The sequence below is a fragment of the Podarcis vaucheri genome, assembly GCF_965113315.1.
Source record: "Podarcis vaucheri genome assembly, chromosome: 5".
Taxonomy (NCBI): Eukaryota; Metazoa; Chordata; class Lepidosauria; order Squamata; family Lacertidae; genus Podarcis; species Podarcis vaucheri.
In genome coordinates this window covers 63,707,824-63,733,083 of record NC_138763.1, presented here as the reverse complement: position 1 = coordinate 63,733,083, position 25,260 = coordinate 63,707,824, and the positions used below count along the sequence as shown (strand labels likewise).

The window sequence follows — 25,260 nt, the reverse complement described above, 5'->3', positions numbered from 1 at the left end:
TTTTAGGGATGCAATTTGGCATGTGCTCCAAGTCATCCCAAGGATTGAGAAGTTCCAAGACACTGCAACCCAGATTCTGGTGTCTTCTTGAGAAATGAGCACTCAAGATTGATGGATTTTTTTGGTAACATCTGCAATATTTCAAATATACCAGCACTTAAAACAGATAGAATTGCTACGTCTTCCAATTATGAACCAGCCACCTACATAACAAAAGGAAATGTCTTTCCTTTATCCATAAGGATATAATTGTCCCAGTTGCCTTCTCTCATAGCTTATGGGAGAGAGCTTTTTTTGGGAGGCAGCACTCTGGTTGTGGAACGCCCTCTCCAAAAAATACTTGCATGGTACCTATCTTGCTATTATTTGGAGTATTTTGTATACACTTTTTGGATTTTCATAAAATAAAAAATAAAGAAGCTGGAAATGGTTGAGAAAAAGATAACCAAAACAATGAAAGGGATGGAGCAATGCCCCCTCATGAGAAAAGCCTAAAATATACAGGGTTTTTTAGTTTAGAGAAAAGGCAAATGAGAGGAGCTATGATACAGTAAATTGCATAAAGGATGCATGGAGTGGAGAAAGTGGATAGAGGAAAGTTTTTCTCCCTCTCTTAAAATAGTAGAAATTGGGACTATCCAATGAAGTCAGTGGCGTAGCGTGGGGGGTGCAGGGGGGCTGGCCGCACCGGGTGCAACATCTGGGGGTTAGGGGGCGCAAATCCACGGGCTAGGGGGCGCAAATTACTTGCCTTGCCCCGGATGCTGACAACCCACGCTACGCCACTGAATGAAGTTGAATGTTGGAAGATTCAGGGCAGATGAATCTGCTTCCCTTCTTCTCGCAAGGCACAGCTAAACTGTACAACTCGCTCTCACGAGAAGCCAACTTGGGATAGCCTTAAAAAGAAGATTAGACAAATTCACGAAGAATAAGGCTGTCAACGACTACTGGCCGCGATGGCTATGTTTTACCTCCACTGGAGGCAGTCTGTCCTTGAATGACAGTTGCACGCAGGTCAAGAGAACCTCAAGACTTCTGGATTGGGCTGGACAGGATTCCGAGGTCGCAAGTTAAGCAGACTGAAACCTGAGCAGCGTTTACGGGCTGGAAATCGCAAGCCTCGCCTCTAGCCTCTAATACTAGCACTGGGCCACCTTCCTAGTTTGTTCTTTGCTTCTTTCTCTCAGCCTTTGCCTGACCCCGAGCAACACTGGATTACATAAGAAAGGTGCACACACTGGATGAATAAATAAAGGTGCGGCAGTAGATTACGCAGGGACGGTGACACTAGTCCCACCACCAGCATCCTCCAATCTGCAATATGGACACATCACACACAAATTCGAATTTGCACAGGCAGCGCTACAGAAACTCAAGAGCGCTTCACACGAAATAAGCTTGCTTTGGGAAGTGCGGGGACTTCCCTTTTGTTTCAGGTTGGATTCCTCCCCGTTATTTTTGTTTTGTTTTCTTCTTCCTTCCTGCTCCTCTTCCCCCGCTTATTCTATGAGAACGCGGCAACTTCCCATTCAGACAACGGAAGACGCACGGCTCTGCCTACTAGGGGCCACGGTGGGGGGGGGGGGGACGTTGCGCTTGCGAGGGAATTGTGACTTGCGCAGGGACCCGTAGGGCAGTGGGCGGGCATGAGAGTGACTCGGTTGCCGGCGGCGCGTTGCTAGGAGACCGAGGGACGCGGAAGAGCGGCGGGCTTGAAGTTGCTCCTGGGGTTCCAGAGGGGCAATAGCATGTTAGCAGGCGGAGGGCGAGGCAGGAGGGAAACCAGGTTGGTAGTGAAACCGGGGGGAAAGAATCGTCCATATATATATATAGCTCTGTGTGTGTGTGTGTGTGTGTGTCAATAATACACACACATACCTATACTGTATACACACACATATATACATACATATATGTATTATATATTGCAGTGTGTGTGTGTGTGTGTGTATAATTTTTTTCATTGCTAAGCTGCTTTTGTTGAATTATGAATGGTTGCAGTTGTGCTTTTTTAATGAAAAAATGACACCAACAATGTAAACAGCTTTGAGTTTAGGAAGCTTACAAATGTCTTCAGTACCATGGCACTTTTGTTTTTGCAAATTTTCAAAGCGGACCTAGTCCTTTGCATCTATCAGTGGGCTTAAAATGGTAAAGGTAAAGAACCCCTGACAGTTAAGTCCAGTCACAGACAACTCTGGGGTTACGGCGCTCATCTCACTTTACAGGCCGAGGTAGCTGGTGTTTGTCCGCAGACAATTTTTCCAGGTCATGTGGCCGGCATGACTAAGCCGCTTCTGGCGTAACGGAACACCAAAACCAGAGCAGCGCACGGAAATGCCGTTTACCTTCCCACTGCAGTGGTACCTATTTATCTACTTGCACTGGCATGCTTTCAAACTGCTAGGCTGGCAGGAGCTGGGATCAAGAAACTGGAGCTCACTCCGTCGCGGGGATTCAAATTGCTGACCTTCTGATCGGCAAGCCTAAGAGGCTCAGTGGTTTAGACCACAGCGCCACCTGTGTCCCATCAGTGGGCTTACTCTTGAGTAAATGTGAATGTGCAGCCTTGTGGCCTGATCTCATCTAAACTACAAAGGCTGCAATCCAAAAATCACTCACTTGGGAGTAAGACCCATTGCACTAAGTAGGACTTACTTTTGGGTAAGCATGTATAGGATTGCACCATAATGCAATTTACTTTCATATAAGTGTATGTAGGATTGGAGCCATAGTTATTGTGGACTCCTATAGAGTGGGTGAAAGAGTGAATGTGGAAAAGTTATGAATGTAACTTTTTAGAAGTTTGTGTTCATTGCTGTCAACATTTTAAAAACTTGTTTATATTTAATATTGTTTTGTTTAATTACTTTCCTGCTAGCAGATTTAGGACAAAGTTACAACTAAGAAGATATGGAGATAGCAATCAGGCAGCACCTGTCAGATGCTGAGAGACATCAAGGTAAATGTTACTAACCATCTTTCTCTTTTTAAAAGATGTATAATGTTGACTCTTTTCCACACACTCAAATAGACTAGGTACTCTCTCCATAGATACAGATACTCCTAAATACAGATTGGGGCATTCCTAGGTAAATGTGCATAGGATTGCTGCTATCGCTGTATAATAAAATCCCATGTATAATACAATTCTTTCTGTTTAGATAAAAAGCCACAGAGAGTGGGGGACAGAGGGAGAGAGAGAGAGATGTTAACCAGAAAGTTGATGGTTTGAACCCACCTAGGGACAGCTGTGGGCAGGTTGCAGGGGGTTGGACTAGATGACCCTTGGTTCCCTTCCAACTCTATGATTCTATGATTCCGTTATTCTAACTGTGCTTTGCCCTATATAGCCTTATGTCTATTTATTTTACATATAGAGTGCATACATATTTCAGAATATCCTGATATCATAGTATGCTGAATCCAATTTCAGGCATGCTGAGCTATGGTATACCCCCACTGGCAGCATAGAAATAGCAATTCTTAAGAGTGGTATGTTATGGTTGCTCCTCTTAGGGAACTGACACCCAGTTTCCACGATCAAAAATATTTCTCATTTTGTTTTGTCTCATGTTTTGTGGTGGCTTGCATGTGGTGTGGTCTGAATGATTTGCCACACCTTAGACTATTGGCGACACCACAATAGATGGTGTGTTGAAAGTCACACCTGAACTGTGCAGCTGCATCTTATGCTGCAACAGGCAATTGATCCTTCTAGCCAGCATTGTCTACTCTGACTGGCAGTAACTGTCTCAGACAAGCATCTTTCACAGACCTGCTTTCAGAAATATTTTAATAGGAGGTGTGAGGAGTTGAAACTGGGACTTATTGCATGCAAATCATATGGGCTTTTTTCAGCCAGAACTCAATTCCGGCACATCTCAGGTGGGTTCCATTGCCATTATAAGAGAACAAGGGTTCATGATAAGTTCCAGCACCTAATTTTCTAGAAAATCAGCACTGGTTCAAGTCAAGGCTTGTGGAGAACTGCTCAGAGAACTGCTTTATCACATTTATATTTTGCTGGAGCTGACACTACAGAAAACATCAGATCAAAACAAATCCTGGTTAATGATCATGCAGATTTGCCCTGATACATGTTAATAGTCCAAAACTGTTTACTGTGATAGGATGCAATCCTATACATACTTACTTGGGAGTAAGTCCCATTGAACTTAATGAGACTGAGGAGTATAGGATTGCATTTTGCTTGGCTATGTCTGATTGTTTAGATTATGAAAATAAAACAGGTATTTGTTCGAAATGGTTATGTTATTTTCTGCCTAATTAAAATTTTATTTTCAAGATGTCGAAGCGCTGAAGAGTGCTTACAAATTGATCAAATCAGCGAATGATGGGAAATCAGCCCTTGATGCCTTGGAGAGTTTCTCTTTTGACTTGTATGTCATGTGTGCAGAACAGGCTTATAAGGTAACAATATGCCCCTTTTGTAACAATACGCCCCTTTTTACTTTATGAGGTGTTTGTTCATCTTAATTTAAAACTGAAATCTGTTTAATTTTAGATGGGTTTTCCGGAAATGAGCGATGACTGTCTACGAATGTATTTTAAAGGAAAACCTCCAGTTAACCAGTTTTTGGGTAGAGCATATTTGTGCAAGAGCCAATTATATACCCCTGTGTCTACTGATAATTTGGTGAGCATGTACTGTGAGTTTGGGTGTTGATTTTAAGGCTGTTCTTTTGTTGTGATCATGTTATATAGTAAACAATATGACTTGCCTTCTAAGAAAAAATAAATCTTTGGAACCAGTTATTTTCCATCCCCCCCCCCATGCACCCCATGAAAAGCCTTTCTGAAGGATACAGAAAATTATGTTGTTGGATAGGATGGGGTTTTTTTAATAAAAAAAATAGAGTGCATAGACGTTACAAGTCATGCTAAGTCAGTAATAAAGGCTTTGAGTCATTCCCAGTTTTTTAAAATATATATAATATATATTGTTTTGTTTTAGGAACAATTTGACAAATTCATTGTACATTTGCTGAAAGTAGTAGACTTTGCATTAGGTAACGCAAGGTAAGTCCTTTATATTTGGTTTCCATTTGGGGCATTCTTTGTGGGTTTCTCTGTTTCCATCATGCAATATTTATGAACTATGGTTCTTGACTAGAACAATGATATCACAGTGCGGAAGATTGCATTGAATCATTGTATCACAGTTTTCAAAAATGCACCCCAAACAGTGATTAATATATTTGCTATTTTAGTTCAGAGCTGACGTGTTGCAGCAAAACAATGAAGATCGTGTCTGTATTCGATCAAATGGGATCCATCCTCCCAAATTAAGATACCTTTACTAGTCCTTACTTTTATATTAAACATAATAGTCCATGACTATAGGATACAAATGAGTAGCAAGGAGGATTTCAGTCACTTGAAAATTGCAGAAATTAGAAGCTTATGTGAAAATAAAGCTGCATAACGGCCACCGGCAACATTAAAACCTAGAGAGTAAACATTGGAAACTACAACTAATCCAGAATGCTGCAGCTAGACTGGTGACTGGGAATGGCTGCCAAGACTACTTAACACCGGTCCTGAAAAACCTACATTGGCTCCGAGTACGTTTCTGAGCACAATTCAAAGCGTTGGTGCTGACCTCTACAGCCCTAAACAGCCTCGGCCCAGTATACCTGAAGGAGCGTCTCCACCCCCATTGTTCAGTCCAGATGCTGAGGTCCAGCTTTGAGGGCCTTCCGGCGGTTCCCTCACTGTGAGATGTGAAGTTACAGGGAACCAGGCAGAGCGGCCTTCTCAGTAGTGGTGCCTGCCCTGTGCAATGCCCTCCCACCAGATGTCAAAGAAATAAACAACTATCCAATTTTTAGAAGACATCTGAAGGCAGCCCTGTTTAGGGAAGCTTTTACTATTTGATGAATTACTGTATTTTAATAATTTGCTGGAATCCGCCCAGCTTTATGTTCATTTCAGGTCTGTCACACAGACCACCTTGCATGGGCCACTTGCCTCAGGTTGGCCATCCATTAAATAGACGATGCAGTGAAGTTGACAGCAAAAACTTGGTGGGGCAAAGAAACCCCAAGTCCATTTCATCCTTGCACAATATCATAATGTGTACTCTATTTTATTCCAGGTACTATTTTTTGATACATAATGCTTCCGTTATATACTGGAGGATTGTAAGGCCATTTCTTAAGCCTGGGTTCCGCCACTATCTTATTCCAAGCCTCTATCAGATTGTGCCTGCACTGAAACATCCCATTGAGCAAGACAAGGACTGGACTGCGGAACTGATGATGCAAGTTGAAGTTTCTTTCTTTCTTTCTGTATAAAATGCTTCTAAACCTCTCATTTGTATATAATACCAAGCTGGTATATATCAACATATGCAGATACAGTAAGAACATAAAATACCATTAAAGCAATACAAAACTATCATAGAAATGAGGAAATTTAAACAACTGAATAGGCCTGTTAGCATCAAAAGGTCTTCAAGTGGCTCTTGAAAATTTGTAGCAAGGATCCTGGCTGAATTTATGCTGGAAGGGAATCCCACAACATGGAAATATAAAAACATTCATTTTTACCCAGATGATTGATGGCTGAAAGATATTGTTCTTGGAAACTCTGGGATTCTTAGCTGCAAGAGTATCTGGTTGGTTTTGGAAGTTTGCTTTTCGTTGCTCACATGCCAAGACGCCATAACCCACTGTCCCCCCATCCATTAAATGACCACTCATGACAACATTGTTTGGTTTAAATTAGGCCACAACTTCATTGATTAAAGAAGTTGGCTTAGGCTTAGGCTTTGGGTATAACCATTTCAACCAGCCCGCCTGCTGGTTGATTCTTCCAGGGGTCAATTCTGTGGCGAGGGAGTCCTATGACATACATTAAATTGGGACTTCCCACAAAAATCAGTTTTGAGGAGAGATATGGCCCTAGCCCCCATCTAGGTGTCCAGACAGCAGCACCTCCACCAGGATCCCTTTAATGGGATACCCCATTCCCTTGGAGGGGCAGGCAAAGCCTTAAAACCTCCCCTCCAACCATGACTTTTACCCAATGCCTTACCCACTAATGTTGTTACTATAAGGTAGGCAAAACCCCCAGGTCAGCCAATTGACCCAAAGAACAAATTCCTCCTGAGCACCAAATGCAGCAAACAATTGTAATCCATAGTAAAGTCTGAAAACGAACACTACCTCCATGATGGGCAGGAGCCAGTCTAACTATAGCAAGGGTGGGAGAGAGATTCAAAGTGCCAGGTATGAGGCCCGACACTCTTTAGATACTCTGGGAGTGGACCTGAGTGAAGTCCTCAAGGGAGTCAGTCAGGCCCACTCCCAGGAGTGCCTGCCCCTTGACCTAGCCGCTATTGGCCAATTTGCAGCCAGGTCCGATTCAAACACTCCAGCAATGTCTCCCATCAGTCGGGATCCCAGCTGGAGAGGCTGGGGGACCAGCAGGATGCTGCCGTTCCTCAACGCTACCCAACATTGACATAACGGAGTATTTTAGATGTTTTAATTGTATTGTTGTAGCATTGGGGTGTTTGCAAAATAGAAACATAAGAAATAACAAAATAAATAAGAAATAAGTATACTGATCATACTTTAATGCATTTTCATTTTGTGCGCCGAAGGACTACAAGCAGCTAAAGCTCCCCCCTCCTGCTTTTTGCTGATCCAGAAGTAGCCAGTCTTTGGCAAAATTACAGAATGGTCTTTCCTACTTTAATTTAGGGAAACCCTAGCAGTCCATTATATTGCAGGAGATCATGGTTCATTGTGTATTTGCAATCTTCAGATTGATTTCTGGCTTCTTTTCCTTCCTTCCATATGCCTAGATTGTAGCATAGCTTCCTTTTTCTCTTGACACACATATGCTTTGCCTTGGCAGAGATGCCAACTGCACACTGGAGCCTTTGTCCTTGTCAGTTTTCATTGAACTAAACGGATGAGACTTGTTGGTCTTTTATTGCCAATCAGATTACTGTCTCTTTCAAATGAAACTACTGGAGGACATGGTGTTGACTGATGGAAGGGAAAGAAAACTGATGGTATTTCTGAGATGATTGTAATGGCTCTTCATAGGCTCAAAACATTTCCTCTGGAGGGAAATAAAAGAGAAAAGAAATGGAACTGGCTAAAAAGTTCCAGCCAATCAATGCTGGCTCAGGTTTCTAAACTTAAGTCTGTCTGCATTCATCGGACTTTCACCCTTACTGTCAACATTGATTAAACAAAGGATTTAATTTAAAATAGACTGTTAATATAGTATTCTGCTGGAATAACTTTAGAATCAGCAAGCAAATTGAAGTATTGAGGGAATTTGAGATGACAGGAGGAGTGCATCAAGACTGCTTCTTAGCTTCCTTGCTCAGTCCTTCTTCTCTCCCCCCCCCCCCTTTTTTTTTGGAGAATCATGTTAAGCACAGAACTTATTATTTGAGTGCAAGTTCATTTATCTAACCTATCAAAAATGTCAGTTACCTAAAGGAAACTTAAGTTAGCAATTTGACCAATGCAGTGCTGGCAAAAAACAAACTGACAAAAAAAAATATTTTAAAGCTTCTTAGAACATACAAGGAAGGATAAAAAGTAAAATACATTTTACTGAAAAAAGAAAAAAATATATCTTACTGAAAAGAGAAAAATACATTTTTTAGGGCTGGAACTTTTGAACAACTGGTTGGTTGGATTAATCTATTTTAAAACATTTCGATTGAGTAAAAGCTGCCCCTGATTAACTGGGTAACATTTTTTTTAAAAAGTTCATCATTTTAAATAAGGAACCCTGTCAAAACTGCTGATGGCAGGTGCTGTCTTACAAGAGGCTTTCATCCTACCCTATGCCTTTTCTAAGATGGTGATTGTATAATTTTGTAAGCTTGTATGCAGATGAAATCAAACAAAAACTCATATGATTATCAATGCAAGAGTGCCTCAGATGGCTAGCAATTTGAAAAGGAGCCTGGAATGGAAGCTAAAGGTTACACTTGCAGCAGGTAAATCAGAATAGGCTGCTATGTCTGTGCATTCCTTTGGATGTCAGCACCTTAATAAACGAATGGTCTTTTGCAGCTTTCAAATGAGATATAGTGATTTTGTAACATTGCTCATTTATAAACACCTTGCACAACTGTGTTAACAATAAACATTATTTTGTTTCTGTTTCAGAGAGTTGCTTGAGTGTTTCCTGGATGCTTCCAGAACGCAAGAAGCTATAGAATTTTCATCAACTGCAGCAGCGTTTATTAAAGAATATGTTCCAGGGAGATATAAACAAATATTTTCAATAATGGTAACTTCTGTTAATCAACATAGGAATCATATGGTTTCCTATTGTAGCGGTGGAGGACATTTTTTCAGCCCAAGGGCTTCATTCTCTTTGGGGAAACCTCTGGGGACCACATGCTGTAGCAGACCCACCACTTAATACCACCAATTAATAAGGCGGTGGATCCACTCCCACTTACTGCTCCCTATTAAATATAGTGCACCCACCTCACAGTACACCCATTGCACAAATTTCTACAATTTACCACAGATTATCTAGTGGGGGACTTGTGTGAGGGAAAACGTAATGATTTAGAGTCTCAGGTAGGAGTCGAACAAACAAACGAAAAGTTTATTGGACGAAAGAGGTTTATGAAACAAAGTGGGTCAGGAAATTATTTATTTCAGGTAGAAGATAAACCTGATTAGTTTAAGACAATGCGTTGAATGCTGTCACCTCCCCCCTCCATTTTTTTAAAACCGAAGGCCATTTCAGGTTACCCAACTTTCTAGAAAACTTTGTTCAATTCTACAACTAAAAGTAAACCAGCCTGGTAGAATTCTGTTGCAGTTGTTTGTTCTGCGCTGTTGTACACTCCCTAGGAAAAATGACTAGCTAAATCTGATCACTGAGCATTATCAAATATGTATGCATTTGATGCCTAATACGATTGGTGATCCCCCCCCCGCCCCTTCTGTTCCATTTCTTTTCATCTTTTTGTTTCTTTCCACATGATCAATCTTGGGGTAATGGGGAATGGATCTTGCATAACATTTCATGAAATGAAAAATGTACTGGATTTCCCATGGATGTAATATTAATAAAGCCATAAGATAAAAGTACATAAATCAGGTTGTGCATTATACACTGCTCAAAGGTACCTTTGAAAAAAGCAACCTAGCAGTGGTGTTAAACTACAAAAGCAATTGAAAAATGGCTAGTGAGCTACATCTCTCAGAAGTGCCACCAATCATTTCTGTAATAACCACATAATAAGTGAGCATTCCAGTACATCTGCAGTCCATGAGAAAGGGAAGTTGAAAATGATCTAATTAAGCAAAATGCGTTGCTTAAGTTTGTTGCTATAAAGCTTCATTTTGGAATAGGCAAAATAAGCAGAATAAAGATTGAATTAAAACTCTGTAGCATAGCAGATTATTCAGTAAGTTCACATTTGCACCCGTTGCTTAATGTTTAGTTGCTAGTGTCACAATCCAGAATTGAGGTCATTCGCCTTGTTCACTTTAGTGGAGAGAAGCATCCTACACTTTGGAAGCCCATCTGGAAGGGAGCTTTGTGTTCCAAGTGAAGCCTTTATAAATGTATAGGACTTAATGTTCAAACATAAGAAGTTTCTTCTGGATCAGTCCCACAGCCCGTGACCAACATGCATCATTTTACACTTTCTTACACTGCATTTGCCATTTTACTGCCCATTCTCCCAGTTTAGAGAAATCCTTTCAAAGCTCTTCACACGCCTCTTTCTTTTAAGCACCCTGAACAGTTTGGTATCTTCAGCAAACTTGATTATCTCACAGTTAACCCTTAACTCTAAGTCATTTGTGAGGAAGTGAAAAAGCACAGGTCCCGATGCTGATTCTTGGGGAATCCACTTTGTACATCCCTCTACTGAGACCTGTCCATTTATTCCTACGGTCTGCTTCCTGTTTCTCTCCTTTTCTTCCATGACTGCTAAGGTTGCTCAGGTCTTTGGTGAGACTAAGGATCCTGCTGTGGTAATGTCAGACAATGGCATCGTTTGCAAACTTAAACCTGCAGGAAAATGTTGTGAAGAATTTTAATCTTTCTTGACTTGCTCCTTGCTTTAAATGCTCATATAACTTTTATAATTGCTTCTAGGTGCGTTACAAACTAATGGAAGCTTTAGATATAGAAGATGAAGTGGAAAGTTCTGCCAATCTGAACATTATTTATAAAATCCAAACAATCAAGTTGTAAGTATTAGTTAACGTAGATGAGAATCTCAATTGTTTAAACCAGAGCTTTCCAAACTTTTTATGCTGGTGACACACTTTTGATACATGCATCATTTCACGACACAGTAATTCAGTTTTACTAGCAAACTGGAAGTTAAGCTAGCCCTTTTCCAGACCCAGGAGTAGCGTGGGGAGTTTTCACATGACACACCTAAACACTGATGTGTCACGACACACAGTTTGGAAAGCTCTTGTTTAAACCATATGGGTAATATTCAGTGCACTCATTCTGTCATCACAGGAAATTTTGGATACACAGTGGAATTTTGCCACCCTCTCTTTTTCCTGCTTGCTCCCTAAATATCTTCTGGATTTCTTCTCAACCTTCCAGAAAAGATCTGGGGAGAGGAGGCAGGGAGTTCAGCAGCTCAAATGGAAATCTTTGTGCTAATAGAGCAAGTGCATTGGATACCACCCAAATTCTAGAGGTGGGCTGCAATCCAGAAAGACATGAGTGGAAGAAAAACTGCTAGTGCAGTTCAACATAGAAGTATGGAACAATTGCCTTGCAGAATTAACCCCATCCCTTTTTCTCTCTGTGAAATAGTTGCAGGCACATCCAGCAGCAGTGTCCTGGTTAGCTTGTTATTCAGGTGTTGGCCTGAATTGTTACTCAACTTAGGTGAGCAGATGAGTGACATGCTGCAGATCTGTCTTATAGAGGGTCAGTCATAAATGTTTGCTGAGATAGCTACTGTGATGATCCTCAATATAAGCATAAAGCACTCAGAGCCTTCCCTCCACACTCAGCTCTTCTGGTTTCCTGAATGGAATGGAATTTGGCATGCTCTTATGAAAAATGAGATTGCTTGTAGTGTAACTTTTGCTTGCCATGGCCTATTGTCTTAGAAGACAGGTCAAATCAACTTTTGATTTATTTTAGGTATATTTTTTTAAAAAAAACCCATACTGTACTGTATTTACAAATCCTGCTTGTGTTAGAGGGGGAAATGTTGATTGTTTAATAGGTTTTAAGATGTTCTTCTGTTAGTAATCATTGCATTATAAAATAATTGCAGGCAGTTAGATAAAAATGAGATTCCTCAGGACGTTGATACAGAGTTGAAAACAATATACGGAATTCTGAAAGGATCTAGAAAGATATTAAAACGTAAAGATAGGTAAGTTGCATGTGTTAGCCACACTCTAGAAGCTCTTTTTTAAAACATAAGCGTTTGCTATTTATCTTACATCCATGCCAAGAAGATAAGAGTTGACGGAGTGTCTCCCATGCTATATTAAAGTTCTATTGGTCCAAAGATCTTTCATAGTTTGTCCCTGGGGCACAATCCCTCCCAGCACCAATGGTGATGAGGGTTTCATGCATCTCTCTCCCTCCTTGGCATATGCTAGTCATTACCCAGAGTGGAAGGCCTGTGTGCTTGTGTTTTCTTCCCTCCAGCCTTTCCTGTCCAACTCAAACAAAGTCACAGCTGGAGTCCTGGGTCGGGAGGGAGAATTGAATATGGAAATAACAAGTGCAGAGCTTCCCATGCGCATAACCATATGTGCATGGAGGGATCACAGTAGAACCCAATTGGGGACTCTGCTCCCATTATTTCGGAAAATGTTCAGTCTTCTTAAGTAATTCATTACATTTCCCTTTATGTTCATTCCACTGTATTTGGGGTAGGCGTTTGCTGTTTTATCCATGGCTCTCTTCTTAACCTCTTGTTTCATATTGCAGCATCCATTCACTCCTTTTTGAACAGCTGACTCTGGTAACTGGCTTGCTGGGCTACATGCCCCTTTTCTTCTTTCTCAGATAATATGTTTGGAGGTGGGATTGTGCTTTTTAGAAATTTAAGAGATTTCCCTGGGCTGGGGATTTGATGCCAGATTTTAACGTACTGTCATTTTAGGTTAATAGTAATAAATAAGCAATAAGTGATTTCTTTGCCAACACTACTTCTATCCCATTTGGTTTTATTTTCTACTTTTCCAGAATTTCCTTGCTGCTGGAATTGGCTCGACTTTGCTTGAAACTAAATTGTATACCTATTGCATCTTTATGTTTAAGCGACCTGTTCAAATATAAGATTACCGTGAGTGTCAGGAAATTCTTTTTTGAATTACTTTGTTTTATCATTATTTTTTATTCTTGTATGAGTGTCAAGCTGAACAAAGAGGAAAAGATTCCAGTCCTAGAGCTATTATCAGAGACAATTAAAGTCATTGCTCCCTAAAGAACAATTAATTGCAAAAAGTAAGGAGAGAATATATTATTGGAAATAAATTAGTATTTTGCTGTATATCTACATATTTAAAATTGAGAAAGTTTTGCAAGGACTGGCTATCCTGTTTGACCCAGTGGGCCATTATCCTCAGCTGTGTTTGTGATGGAAATCATGGGTTGTTTCCAACTAAGTTATGCTCTGAGTAGACCAAATTAATGGACTTGTTAATTTCAATGAGTCTACTCTGAACACAAGATGGTTGGACAGTGTTCTCAAAGCTACTAACATGAGTTTGACCAAACTGTGGGAGGCAGTGGAAGACAGGAGTGCCTGGCGTGCTCTGGTCCATGGGGTCACGAAGAGACAGATACGACTAAATGACTAAACAACAACTCTGAACATAACTTAGCTGGATACATTCCAATGTGGTTACTGTATTTTTCGCCCTATAGGACGCACTTTTCCCCCTCCAAAAATGAAGGGGAAATGTGGGTGCATCTTATGGGGCGAATGCAGGCTTTCACTGAAGCCTGGAGAGCGAGAGGGGTTGGTGCGCACCGACCCCTCTCGCTCTCCAGGCTTCAGGAGAGCCCCAGCCCCACAAGGTCGGGGGACAGAGGGAGGCGGAACGCCGCCATCCCGCTGTCTCCCGAAGTGGTTTGGAGGCTGACGGCGGGGAGAAGAGCGCTTCTCCCCGCTGCCTGCCCCACCACTCCGGGGACAGCAGGGAGCCGCAGCGCGTCTCCCTGCTGTCCCTGGACCTGATCTCCAGGCGGGCGGGGGGAGAAGAGCGCTTCTCCCCGCTGCCTGCCCCACCACTCCGGGGACAGCAGGGAGACGCGCTGCGTCTCCCTGCTGTCCCCGGACCTGGTCGCAAGGCGGGCGGCGGGGAGAAGAGCGCTTCTCCCCGCTGCCTGCCCCACAAGCTCCAGGGACAGCAGGGAGACGCAGCTCGTCTCCCCGCTGTCCCCGGACCTGATCTGAAGGCGGGCGGCGGGGAGAAGAGCGCTTCTCCCCGCTGCCTGCCCCACAAGCGCCGGGGGGGGAAATAACTTTTTTTTTCTTTATTTCCCCCCCAAAAAACTTGATGCGTCCTATGGGCCGGTGCGTCTTATGGGGCGAAAAAGACGGTAATTCTCACAACTCCTATCATACAAGATAATTCTATTTAGCCACAACAAACAGTATGTTCTTACCTCCCCGCAAAGCCCATGGTGCTGATACTATAGAGCAGGGGTGTCAAACTCAAATTTATCGGGGGCCGCATCAGCAGTTTGGTCACCCTCAAAGGGCCGATTGAATCTGTAGGACTTTACATGAATGCATTTAAAGTGGAGGTTTCCTGCGTAGAACGGCCGGCGCTGCTAGAGGGCAGATGTTCTCTGGCTTTTAGGCTGCCGCGCATGCGCTGAAGAGGCGGCTTTCTTGTGTCAAAAAAAAGAGCAAGAATAAAAGGTGAAGGCTGGCGGCCGGTGGTGGCTACACGGGCCACATGACGAGGTCTGGCGGGCCGGATTCGGCCCGCGGGCCTTGTGTTTGACACCCGTGCTATAGAGGGTGGAAAGGGGGACATCCCCTTATTCTTGTAGATTCTTAACCTATCCCCTTTGCACTGTTTATATTAAATGTTAAGTATTGATACACCGATAATACATATCAGCACAGGGAGATGTCCACATCCTTGTAATCATACAACATCATCACAGATCAAAGGCTCTTTAAGATTGCAGGGATGTAGCAGCAAATTAGATGGCAGTCTGAAATTATCTATCTGCACAATAGTCCAACCCAAGTGTCCTCTGCCACTCAACCCTCACCTTCCCTTGCCCTGCCCAGGTAAATAGCAACAATACCAGTGTCAGAAGGATGGCTCCGCCACAATGCATGTACTATAATTGTGTGTATAAGGCAGAAACAATTCCAACCGAAGATAACGCATTGTGCATCTGATAAAGTAGATTCTAGTCCATGAAAACTGATCAGTTTGTTTTTAAGGTGCCACAAGCCTCTTTGTGGCATTTACTGCAACAGACAAAGACACCTGTGCTTCTAGAAGTCGCATGACACTGACGAGGGCTTGTAGCACCCTAGGTCTACAAGCACAAATGCGCAACACTGTAATGAAACATCGGGCTGCATCAGAGATTAATCACGAGCATGTGCATTTCTGGGTGAAAAATATGCTTATATTAATAGGATCCAGCAAGAGAAATTGAATTGGACTGCTTGGAATGCGATTGTGAAGTCCAGAAACTTGGGCCTAGAATTGCAACTTATGCTAAAAGTGTTGTTGAGGTATGTTTGTTCCTTAATTGACACTGCTTCGTAGAGAAATCTCCCCCTTCCACATATGATTTGGGTCCCGTCCCCCCTTTCCTTCTGTGTCTTTCTCCCAAATCATGAAACATTGTTACAGAGGAAAGATAGGGAAGTGTGCCCCAAGCTGGAGGGAAGAGAGTGATCTGCTGGTCAATAATGGTTGTCATAGAAAATTGCAAGACAGATTTCTGTAACTCATGTGCTATGCCTCATAATCAGTATATTACTACTGCAGGACAGTGCTGCCAGCTTTTATAACTCACTGGCTGTGAGGACATGCATGCAGCCAATGCACTCTCGGCCTGTGAGGCACCCCCCCCCCAGGAGAGGCCACTGATTGGCCCATTTGAGATGCAGCAGCCGGCGGGAATTCAAGCCAGAGGTCCCGGTGGTAACGGCCGCCTGACCATGTGCACTCTGTTCTTACTGCCTGGGGAAGGCGGCCGAGTGCAAGGGACCTTGACAGGCACCCACTCAGAAAGGGGTAAGCATCCACTGCCAATAAGATGTGCAAATTATGAATGGGAAAACAGTTTTTGTTCTTGGGAGATGCTTTCAACATGCTGTCCAGACTTTCCTCTAGTCTGCAGATTAAGTTCAGGAAACATTGTTCTATAATCAATGCAAAGTGTATTTTTATACTTGTAGGCTCAGCTAAAAACAATACAGAAACTTGACCTAATTTTGAATCGTGCCATTCGACTGAAGGACCCTAACGTTATTCAGGCGGTATGTGCTACCCTGTGGAATACCTGCTTACCATTACTGCAGCACAACTTGCAACAGCATGTCCGAAGACCATTGCTAGCTATTGCTGAAATCCTAGAGAAAATTGACAGGTAAATGGGTTTTGATATGTGTTGTTTGTTGTTTTATGGCAGGCTTCCTCAAACTCAGCCCTCCAGATGTTTTTGAGACTACACTTCCCATCGTCCCTGACCACTGGTCCTGTTAGCTAGGAATCATGGGAGTTGTAGGCCAAAAGCATCTGGAGGGCCGTGGCTGAGGAAGCCTGTTTTACAGGATCTGATACCCTTTGTATGAACATCTGATGTATCAAGGAGCTGCATTTTACAGTTATCACATTAGTTCTCCAGGCAGCAGTTTTTCCCAGTCTTTCTATAGAGATCCTTTTAACCAGATATCTGGCGCATATACAAACAACCCATGACTTTACCACTGAGCTAAAGCTTCTCAGTGTTCTAGCCTTCCTATGTGACTATAATAACTCCACAGGTGTTTCACTGTAAGATAATATTTTATGCTGTAGAATAAGTCATATACATGAATCCTTTGAAAATTGTTCTGTCGTTGCCCTTCAAGAGCCACTTATGATCATTATACATATTTATATGACTCTCTCTTTGCCAGACTTACTGCAAGTGGAAAAGGGAAAGGTTTTTTCATCCAAATAAATCATTATTGCAATACAGATGCATCGCATAAGAAGAAAGCACCTCTTCATAGTTTTATTGAATATGGTTATGTTTTCTAGCATGTTGATTTTGTTACGTTGCCAAGTTCATATGGAAATTGCCCGCATTGAAGAAAATGGAGACAGAATAGAGGCTGCCATGGAACATTTGCAGAAGGCAATTTATCTTGATAACAAGGGGCTGTATCATGAATACCTTAAAATGGCATTCAATCGGCTTAGCTTAAATACAATGTTATACCAGCCCCTGGAGCGTCTAGAAGACCAAGCGAGCTTGATGATTGAACAGGTAACTGCTGGTGAAGTTATTCAAGTATATGTAATAATATAATCTATCTATAAACTAGATACTCATGTCCCTCTCTGTGTGTATAAAACAAATAAAAAGCAGGTGCAGATTTGACTGAGATAAGTAGCTGATCGTTCTTCATCACAAAGCAACCTATTGAAGATATTAAAATAAAGGGTTATGCCCAATGTATATTTTGGGAGATAGATGCTAAATGAATAAATTTAGTTTGTATTTCCTCACTCTCATCAATTATTATAATTTTAACATTTTTTAGGATTTTCCAGAAATCCTAATTAACAGTAAAGAGCCATGATTACTTTATTTTATCCATTTGTATGATTTCACATAACATTAATGTACTCTGGGTGGCTTACAATAAATGAGAAAAATGCAATTGAAATGCAAAATAATGTAGAAAATCATAATATCCAAAGCTACATAAGACACTAATGTAGTCTCTCTGGCATGAATCCCGGAGTGAGAATGGGTGTGAAGAGAGATAGTGTTTAAAAGAGACCCCAGAAAAAGCATACATAATAAATGTAGCAGTTGCATTTATAAAATAGGGGTTTGTGAGCCTCTGTCGAATTGCTAACTGAGGTGGTGAATGCCAAGAGGGGAGGTATCAGTATGCTGAGGAGAATGCTAAAGTTTGCAGACCAAAAGAAAAAATTGTTTTAAAGTAACCCTAAGAGGAAATCCACTTTCCTACCCACAAACAATTCACTGAGGAGTGAGCATATCTAGTAGCCACAAAAATTTCAGTGTCAGCCGGAAAAGAAAACTGAGGGAAGGGACAATGGAACAATGTATTTTGGAGGGGAGGGTGGCTGACATCTCTCAGGGGACGGGGATATACCGCCACATTTTACTGTTGCTCCTACCTGTGTAATAACAAATGATTTCCTTTGTTTAGGCTAAAAAAGGGACTCAAAAGGCTAGCGTGAGGAAAAAACGGTCTCTGTTGGTGAATGCTGGCCATGCACTCGCTCCTGAGGCATTTCAGATTGTCCTTGATAGTGAAAATGAAGTTAAAGGTATTATAATCTATCTGATGAAGCTTGTGTTGATGATATTTTGCCTAACCTAAGAATTGGATTCCAGCTGTCAAATATAGAGCCGGGAGGAGTAGAGTTTAATGAAATGTGTAAACTTTGTGGATTCTGCATCTGGAAGCGCTCCATTCATTGTAGTGGCTGTTTCCTACCCTTCCTAACCTTTATTCATGGCAGGTCCTCGCCTCTGGCAAGCAGAGTGTGTAACTAGCACAAGTTTCATTTTACGTGCTGCAGCTCAACTCACATTGAGAGGGTTTCTAGTGAACTTCAAAATGGAAATTCAGTAGCTCCTTCACTTTAGCAGTAAGAACAAGTATCTATATTTACCAGTTGACTACATTTCACACTGCTGGCCATGCTTCACCCCTATATAGAAAAATACCTTTTTTGGCTTGCTGTCCACAAATCCTACTTGGCTTCACCTTCTGCTGGGCGGGGTGTGCGTTCAATTTGATTATTATTTAACGTGAATGTTAGGGGGAGATACAAGGTAAAATTGCAGTGGATAATATGATGATACTCATACCATCTTAACAGGTGTGTTGTGTTGTGTGAGGTAGTAGTTTCCCAAACCTGGGTCTCTGTTTTTGGACTACAGTTCCCATCATCCCTAAGCACTGGCCCTGCTAGCTCAGGATGATGAGAGTTGTAGTCCGAAAACTGCTGGAAACGCAAGTTTGGGAAATCCTGTAGTAGATAGATTGTTAGGAACAAAGAAACTTGAGTTCAAACTCTACTCAAACATGACCCTGGGCCAGTCACGCTCTTAGCCTAAATTATGTTCTTGTAAGGATAACAAGGGCAAAGGTCTAACCTTGAGCTGCTGGGAAAATGTGACTTTAATAGTCTTCACATCTCCATCTTCAGGGGAAATGTGCTTTACAACAATGTGAGGCAGTCCATTTGGGGTGACAAATCCCAGAGTGGTTGCCATTCTCCTGCCTCTAACCAGTCATTGAACTGAACACATCAGCTCTAGTCCAGAGTAAGGAAACTACCTTTTAATTTTTCTACTCAGATATGAAAATATCTTAAGACTGACACCAGCCAAATTTGAATGTTGGATCAAGGCTGTTTTTTGAAATAATCCATATAAACTGTTTTTAGTAATTCAGTCCTGAAGCGAAAACTGTGATCCCTCAGACAAAGTCTTGAGCGATCAAAAGCTTTCCAGTTAACATTTAATAGGCTTTTGACATAAATTATTAAAGATGAGCTTTAATTGAGGTAAACACCAGTTCCCAGTGAAATGTAGGTTCTCAGGACTTTCGGCATCACATAGCAGAACACTTACTGCCTTTCTAAACAACCAGCTTCCTTTAAAACATATAGGTTTAAGTGTTGTATACCTTATGGTGACCTGCCTGACTTCTTGCTCTTTCATAGATTCATAGAATTGTAGAGTTGGAAGAGACCCCAGGGGTCATCTTGTTGAACACCCTTGCAATACAGGATTCACAGCTAAAGAATCTCTGACAGATGGTAATCCATCCTCTCTTTCAAAATATCCAATGAAGGAAAGTCCATCGCCTTCTGAGGTAGTCTGTTCCACTGTCAAACAGCTCTTACCATCAGAAGGTTCTTCCTGATGTTTAGTTGGAATCTCCTTTCTTGTAATTTGGATCCACTGGTTTTGCTCCTACCATCTGGAACAGCAGGAAACAAGTGTGTTCCATCTTCCGTGTTATATAGCCCTTCAGATATTCAAAGATGGCTGTTGTATCCCCTCTCAATCTGCTCTTCTCCAGGCTAAACATATCCATATCTCTCAACCAGTCCTTATAAGGCTTGGTTTCCAGACCCTTGATCATCTTGGTCACTGTCCTCTGCACACATTCCAGCTTATCAATATCCTTCTTAAATTGTGGTGCCCAGAACTGGAACCGTACTCCAGGTGTGGCCTGACCAAGGCAAAATAGAGCCTCTTCATATTCAGTGCCAGACAGCCACTGTTAAGTAGATTTAAATCAAAAGTACATCAATGTGAGACCATTTATTTGAATGAATCTTATTGAAAGCAGTGGGTCTTTTTCCTGTAAGGATGTTTGTTTTGTTTGGGTACATCTTGGTGCCATAAACAGGCCAGACTTTTGACTTGCTAGGATTTCTCTGAGCTCCCATTGAGTTGTTCACAATAATCAGCAAATACAGTGATACCTCGGGTTACATACACTTCAGGTTACAGACTCCGCCAACCCAGAAATAGTGCTTCAGGTTAAGAACTTTGCTTCAGGATGAGAACAGAAATCGTGCTCCGGCGGCACGGCGGCAGCAGGAGGCCCCATTAGCTAAAGTGGTGCTTCAGGTTAATAACAGTTTCAGGTTAAGAACGGACCTCTGGAATGAGAGGGGCCACTAGGGGCGCATCAGAAGATGGCTGACAATAACATCACTCCGACCCACACGAGGTAATTAGGAGGCTGTGATGGGAGTAAATAGCCTCCCTACCCCCCCAAGGTTGTGGGGGGGCTACCCTTGCCTGCTGTGCCCTATACCACTCCCGAATTTGTGGGGATGGGGGCACTAGGCAGAATGCTCTCCTGTGGGATCTCGGCGCTCCTGGACGCTGTCTCTGATCCGCGCCGCTAGCTACAAGAACTTCAAAAGAAGCAATTAGGAGGAAGCGAATGCACATATTTCAAGGAAGGAGGGGGAGTAAAGACTGCTAACTGAAGAGATCTCTGATAAACAAGACGAGTCGGAGGAACAAGAATAAATCATGAGATGATACGCCAAGACTCGGTATGGCAAAGGGACTGATGGGGGGAGGGGGAAAAACCTTCCTTTCTTTCCTCTATGTGATTAAACAAGAATCCCCCCCCTCACAAGTCAGAAATGTCATTTTAATAACTCAAGCTGTGGATTTAAGACTGTGTGGAGATAAATTTTCTAACCAAAGCATGTTTTAAGAAGACCGTGGAATGTATAAGAGCTTTGGAATGACGCAGTTAAAAATACCATCGCCATGTTGGCAAGCTCTGTCGGAGAACTTGAGTCTGGGAGGAGGGATAGAGCTGTTTTTGTATTGTGTGTGAGACTCCTCAGAGGGACTTAAGAACAACAGTTTGCGAGATAAATGATGGAAAGAGCGGTGTTATTTATGAAAGCGATGATATATGGAAACCATCTCGATATGAGAATTGGACGAACGGAAAAATTCACACAGGATTACAATTGGGGTTTATCTGCTTAAGGAGATTATCAGAAGAGATCATAAAGGGAAAAAAGGAAAAAATATATACGAACAACATGAGATGTGGAAACAGCAAGATAAGACTGGATAGAATTATGAACTTTATTTGGACTGATTTGGATATTAACGCAGCAGCAAGAAAATGATCGGAAGCCCCCTTCGGAACTTGAAATATGGGTCCCCTCAACAAAAATTTAAAATTCGGCTTTGTAATTCAGAATTTATGTGATGTGATTTGATTTGATTTGATTGGTCGGTTAATAAAAAATATTTTTTTAAAAAAAGAAGAAGAACGGACCTCCGGAACGAATTAAGTACTTAACCCAAGGTACCACTGTAGAGATTATGGCTGTCTGAAAAGAAGTCAGTTTATAGTTAAAATAAGTTCCTGCCTCCTTAAGTTCCTTGAGCTACTTACTCAAGAAAAAAAAATCTGGAAATTTTCTGCCCCTAGTTGTCTCACAACCAAGGCCTTCTCTGTGAACATTCATATTTATGCTGGTGCAGGAGGAAAAACTTGGGATCTTTTGTAGAGCACCTGCACCACCCCAAATATGCAGAGGGCTGTATATTTTACACTGGGAGAGGAATTCTGTGTTTCTGTGTGCAATGCAACATGCAGTTTCCCATGGCCACTGTAGGACTAGACACAGTCTTGGTCTGATCCTGCAAGGTTTTTTTCACTCAGCATATGTATGCTAAGTAAAGTGTTCACATAGCATTATTTTCACTATTCCTCAAATAGCGGGAATTAGGTTTTAACTTTAATAAATAAACAAACAAATGCTTAGGCACTTTACATAAAATATCAATTGAAAGGAGATGATAGGTATGTTTTGAAATTACAACCTCTGCAGTAAGAATGTGTACTTCTTAATATATGATATGATATGATATGATATGATATATGATAATGTGTGTCCATTGATGCAAAACATATTAAAATTTTCAAAGATTATCAGTAAGGGATACAATTCTATGTTCACTTGTCTGAGAATGAAGCTCAGTGACTGAAGTGGAATTTCTTCTCAGAAGGTGTGTGTAGGATTGTGTTAAAAGAGTTCTAGTAAATACTATCAGTTCCATGATGCCTCCTGGTCCAGAAATATTTTAAAAATAAAAATTCTATGTTCATGTATTATTATTTAGAGTTATTGCTTGAGGGCCATATTAAAGCTTTTTCTGTCATGATTATGTCAAGGACGATAATGGGATGTTATTTATTGCCAACCTTGTTATATTTGTAGGAAAGCCTTATGTAGTATGCTTATAAAACCATGACTACTTTGTCATTACACTACTAAAATAATCCTTGTTTGACATATTGGTATTGCTGGAGTCATTTTATACCTGAGGGCTCAGTTCATTTTCCTGTTGTCTCTGTCAGTATAACTTCCTTTCTTTGTCAATTTTGGGGGGGATTGTAACTACTTCCCCTCCTCTTTTCCTATTTGTCTGTCTTTTGTTAGTTTAAAACCCAGGGTTTGTTTGATTTAACACACTGCAGTGTCAGCTTCTATGGAAAAACATTGTTAATGTTACATTAGCATACATTATGCGGATAGGATGTGTTATAAAATGTTTTCCCTCCAGGTTTATATTTCCTCAAGTCAACAGTAGCATGTCGAAGACTTGAAGATGCTTTAATATCTTTCATAGGAATCTTTATCTTTCGGCCATTGGGGTCATGTCTGAACTTGTTTGCTGTTGTTGAATTAGTCAGTTAGCATTTATAGTATGTTTATCCTGCAGTTGTTCATTCAGTGGCTAGTATTCAGATTTTGAAATTAATGTGGTAGTAATATCATGAGTCTGCATTTTTCTCCTTTTCTGTTAGTTGCTTCAAGTAAAAGTAAGGGTCCAATTGGCTATCTCTGTGCAAAAGCAGAGCATCACTCCAGAAATGTGGAGAAAGCAGATGGGCATTTGAAGAGAATAGGACGTGAAAACGATAAAGAGAGGTAACAATGAGACATCTTTTTGTTTGATTTTTTTATTGTAAAGTCTTTGAATTGGGGACTGGGTCTCTGCTTGCTACAGCCACCAGCCAATAATCAAATCAGGAAATGCTGTCTGTATCTGAATACACAGAACTCCTTCATTCTAATAAGGACAGACTATCCTGATTTTTTTCCTAGGGCTTTTGTTTTTTGTCTTTTTTCCTAGGGCTTTTGTTGTTGTTGTTGAAAATTTATTTGGATCTTTTAATTCATGGGTAGGCAAACTAAGGCCCAGGGGCCGGATCTGGCCCAATCGCCTTCTCAATCCGGCCCACGGACAGTCCGGGAATCAGAGTATTTTTACATGAGTAGAATGCGTCCTTTTATTTAAAATGCATCTCTGGGTTATTTGTGGGGCCTGCCTGGTGTTTTTACATTAGTAGAATTTGTGCTTTTATTTAAAATGCATCTCTGAGTTATTTGTGGGGCATAGGAATTTGTTCATTTCCCCCCCCCCAAAAAAATAGTCTGAGCCCCCTGCTGAAAAAGTTTGCTGACCTCTGTTTTCATTGGTGCAGAATCAGACTTTGGTCAGAAATCGCAAAAACAGCACGGAAACAATGTGTGTGGGATGTGTGTCGGGCTGCGTGTAGATTCTGCCTCTTGTATGATGACAATCAAGCGAAGGTGTCAAAACGCAAGAAGTGTAAGTCAGTGTATTATGCATAATATTTTATCAGGTGGCATCAAGAAAATGCAAATGTGGTTTTTTTTTTTCTTTTTTAAGCAGAAATCTGTTTCTGACCTGTTCAAGTCCTCAAAGGGGCATTTGGGCAACCTAGAGGGGCATTTGGGCAAATCAGTTCCCACATTTGATATAACAGTGAGCCAGAATGAGCAGAATGGCTCACCTTTTTTTGGCTCAAGGTCTGAATGTAGATAATCTGGAAAGGGAATTATCACCTTCTCTCTGCTTATCAAATGGGCTTCTTCTACCCCAGAGCTGTGTCATTTTTAATTTAGTAATTAATTTTGCTGATGCTGTCAACATTAGTGGGGTCTTGGGTGTCCAGGGGGTGGGGATTGAGGGCCAGATCAGCCCCTGGAATTGGGATGTGTGTGTTAGTGGCACCGGCTACAGAAATTTAGATATGGATAACATTACTCTAGTGGTAAATAGATTTTGTGCTAGACTCTACCTGTAGACCTGCTGAAACCCACAGGGTCAGCCCTAGATCTACCAAATGTTCCTTGTCTCTCCCTCCCAACCAAAATAACCTCTTGGAAGTTCAGCTGCATACTTTCTTTGGACCCTGCACCCTGAGCCGGAAGTATTTGCTCCCATGCCTCAGATACCAGAATTTGTCATTTCAGGTCATAGCAACCATATTGTAATCTGTATCTGTACTTAAATTGTACCCCAACAGCTACAGAATGTAATGTAAGGATAGTGTATGTCTGCATGGTATTTCTAACAACCAAGAACTCAAAGGAAATTTAGATTGCATGGTTAATGGGGGGGGAACAAATTTAAAACTGGAAAGGAGGGCCTTATCATTTTAAAAGTTTACGTAAA

The 25,260-nt window shown here is 41.5% G+C and overlaps 1 protein-coding gene across 3 annotated transcripts in view; it reads left to right on the top strand.

Moving 5' to 3' along the window:
* The first annotated feature begins 1,681 nt into the window (after window positions 1-1,681).
* CFAP46 (cilia and flagella associated protein 46) overlaps window positions 1,682-25,260 on the top strand; it is a 90,869-nt gene continuing 67,290 nt past the window's right edge. The window contains exons 1-16 of one of the 3 annotated variants that reach the window (XM_082225334.1): window positions 1,682-1,789; window positions 2,888-2,965; window positions 4,313-4,437; window positions 4,532-4,663; window positions 4,982-5,046; window positions 6,125-6,293; window positions 9,178-9,297; window positions 11,134-11,228; window positions 12,290-12,391; window positions 13,216-13,315; window positions 15,644-15,742; window positions 16,415-16,605; window positions 17,262-17,490; window positions 18,410-18,530; window positions 23,582-23,705; window positions 24,263-24,390. In XM_082225334.1, coding sequence (XP_082081460.1) covers window positions 2,917-2,965; window positions 4,313-4,437; window positions 4,532-4,663; window positions 4,982-5,046; window positions 6,125-6,293; window positions 9,178-9,297; window positions 11,134-11,228; window positions 12,290-12,391; window positions 13,216-13,315; window positions 15,644-15,742; window positions 16,415-16,605; window positions 17,262-17,490; window positions 18,410-18,530; window positions 23,582-23,705; window positions 24,263-24,390 — 1,849 coding nt within the window. In that variant the 5' untranslated portion in view covers window positions 1,682-1,789; window positions 2,888-2,916. Of the gene's footprint in view, window positions 1,790-2,884; window positions 2,966-4,312; window positions 4,438-4,531; window positions 4,664-4,981; window positions 5,047-6,124; window positions 6,294-9,177; window positions 9,298-11,133; window positions 11,229-12,289; window positions 12,392-13,215; window positions 13,316-15,643; window positions 15,743-16,414; window positions 16,606-17,261; window positions 17,491-18,409; window positions 18,531-23,581; window positions 23,706-24,262; window positions 24,391-25,260 lie in introns of all 3 variants that reach the window. The other 2 variants (XM_082225333.1, XM_082225335.1) reach the window with 2 other exon arrangements.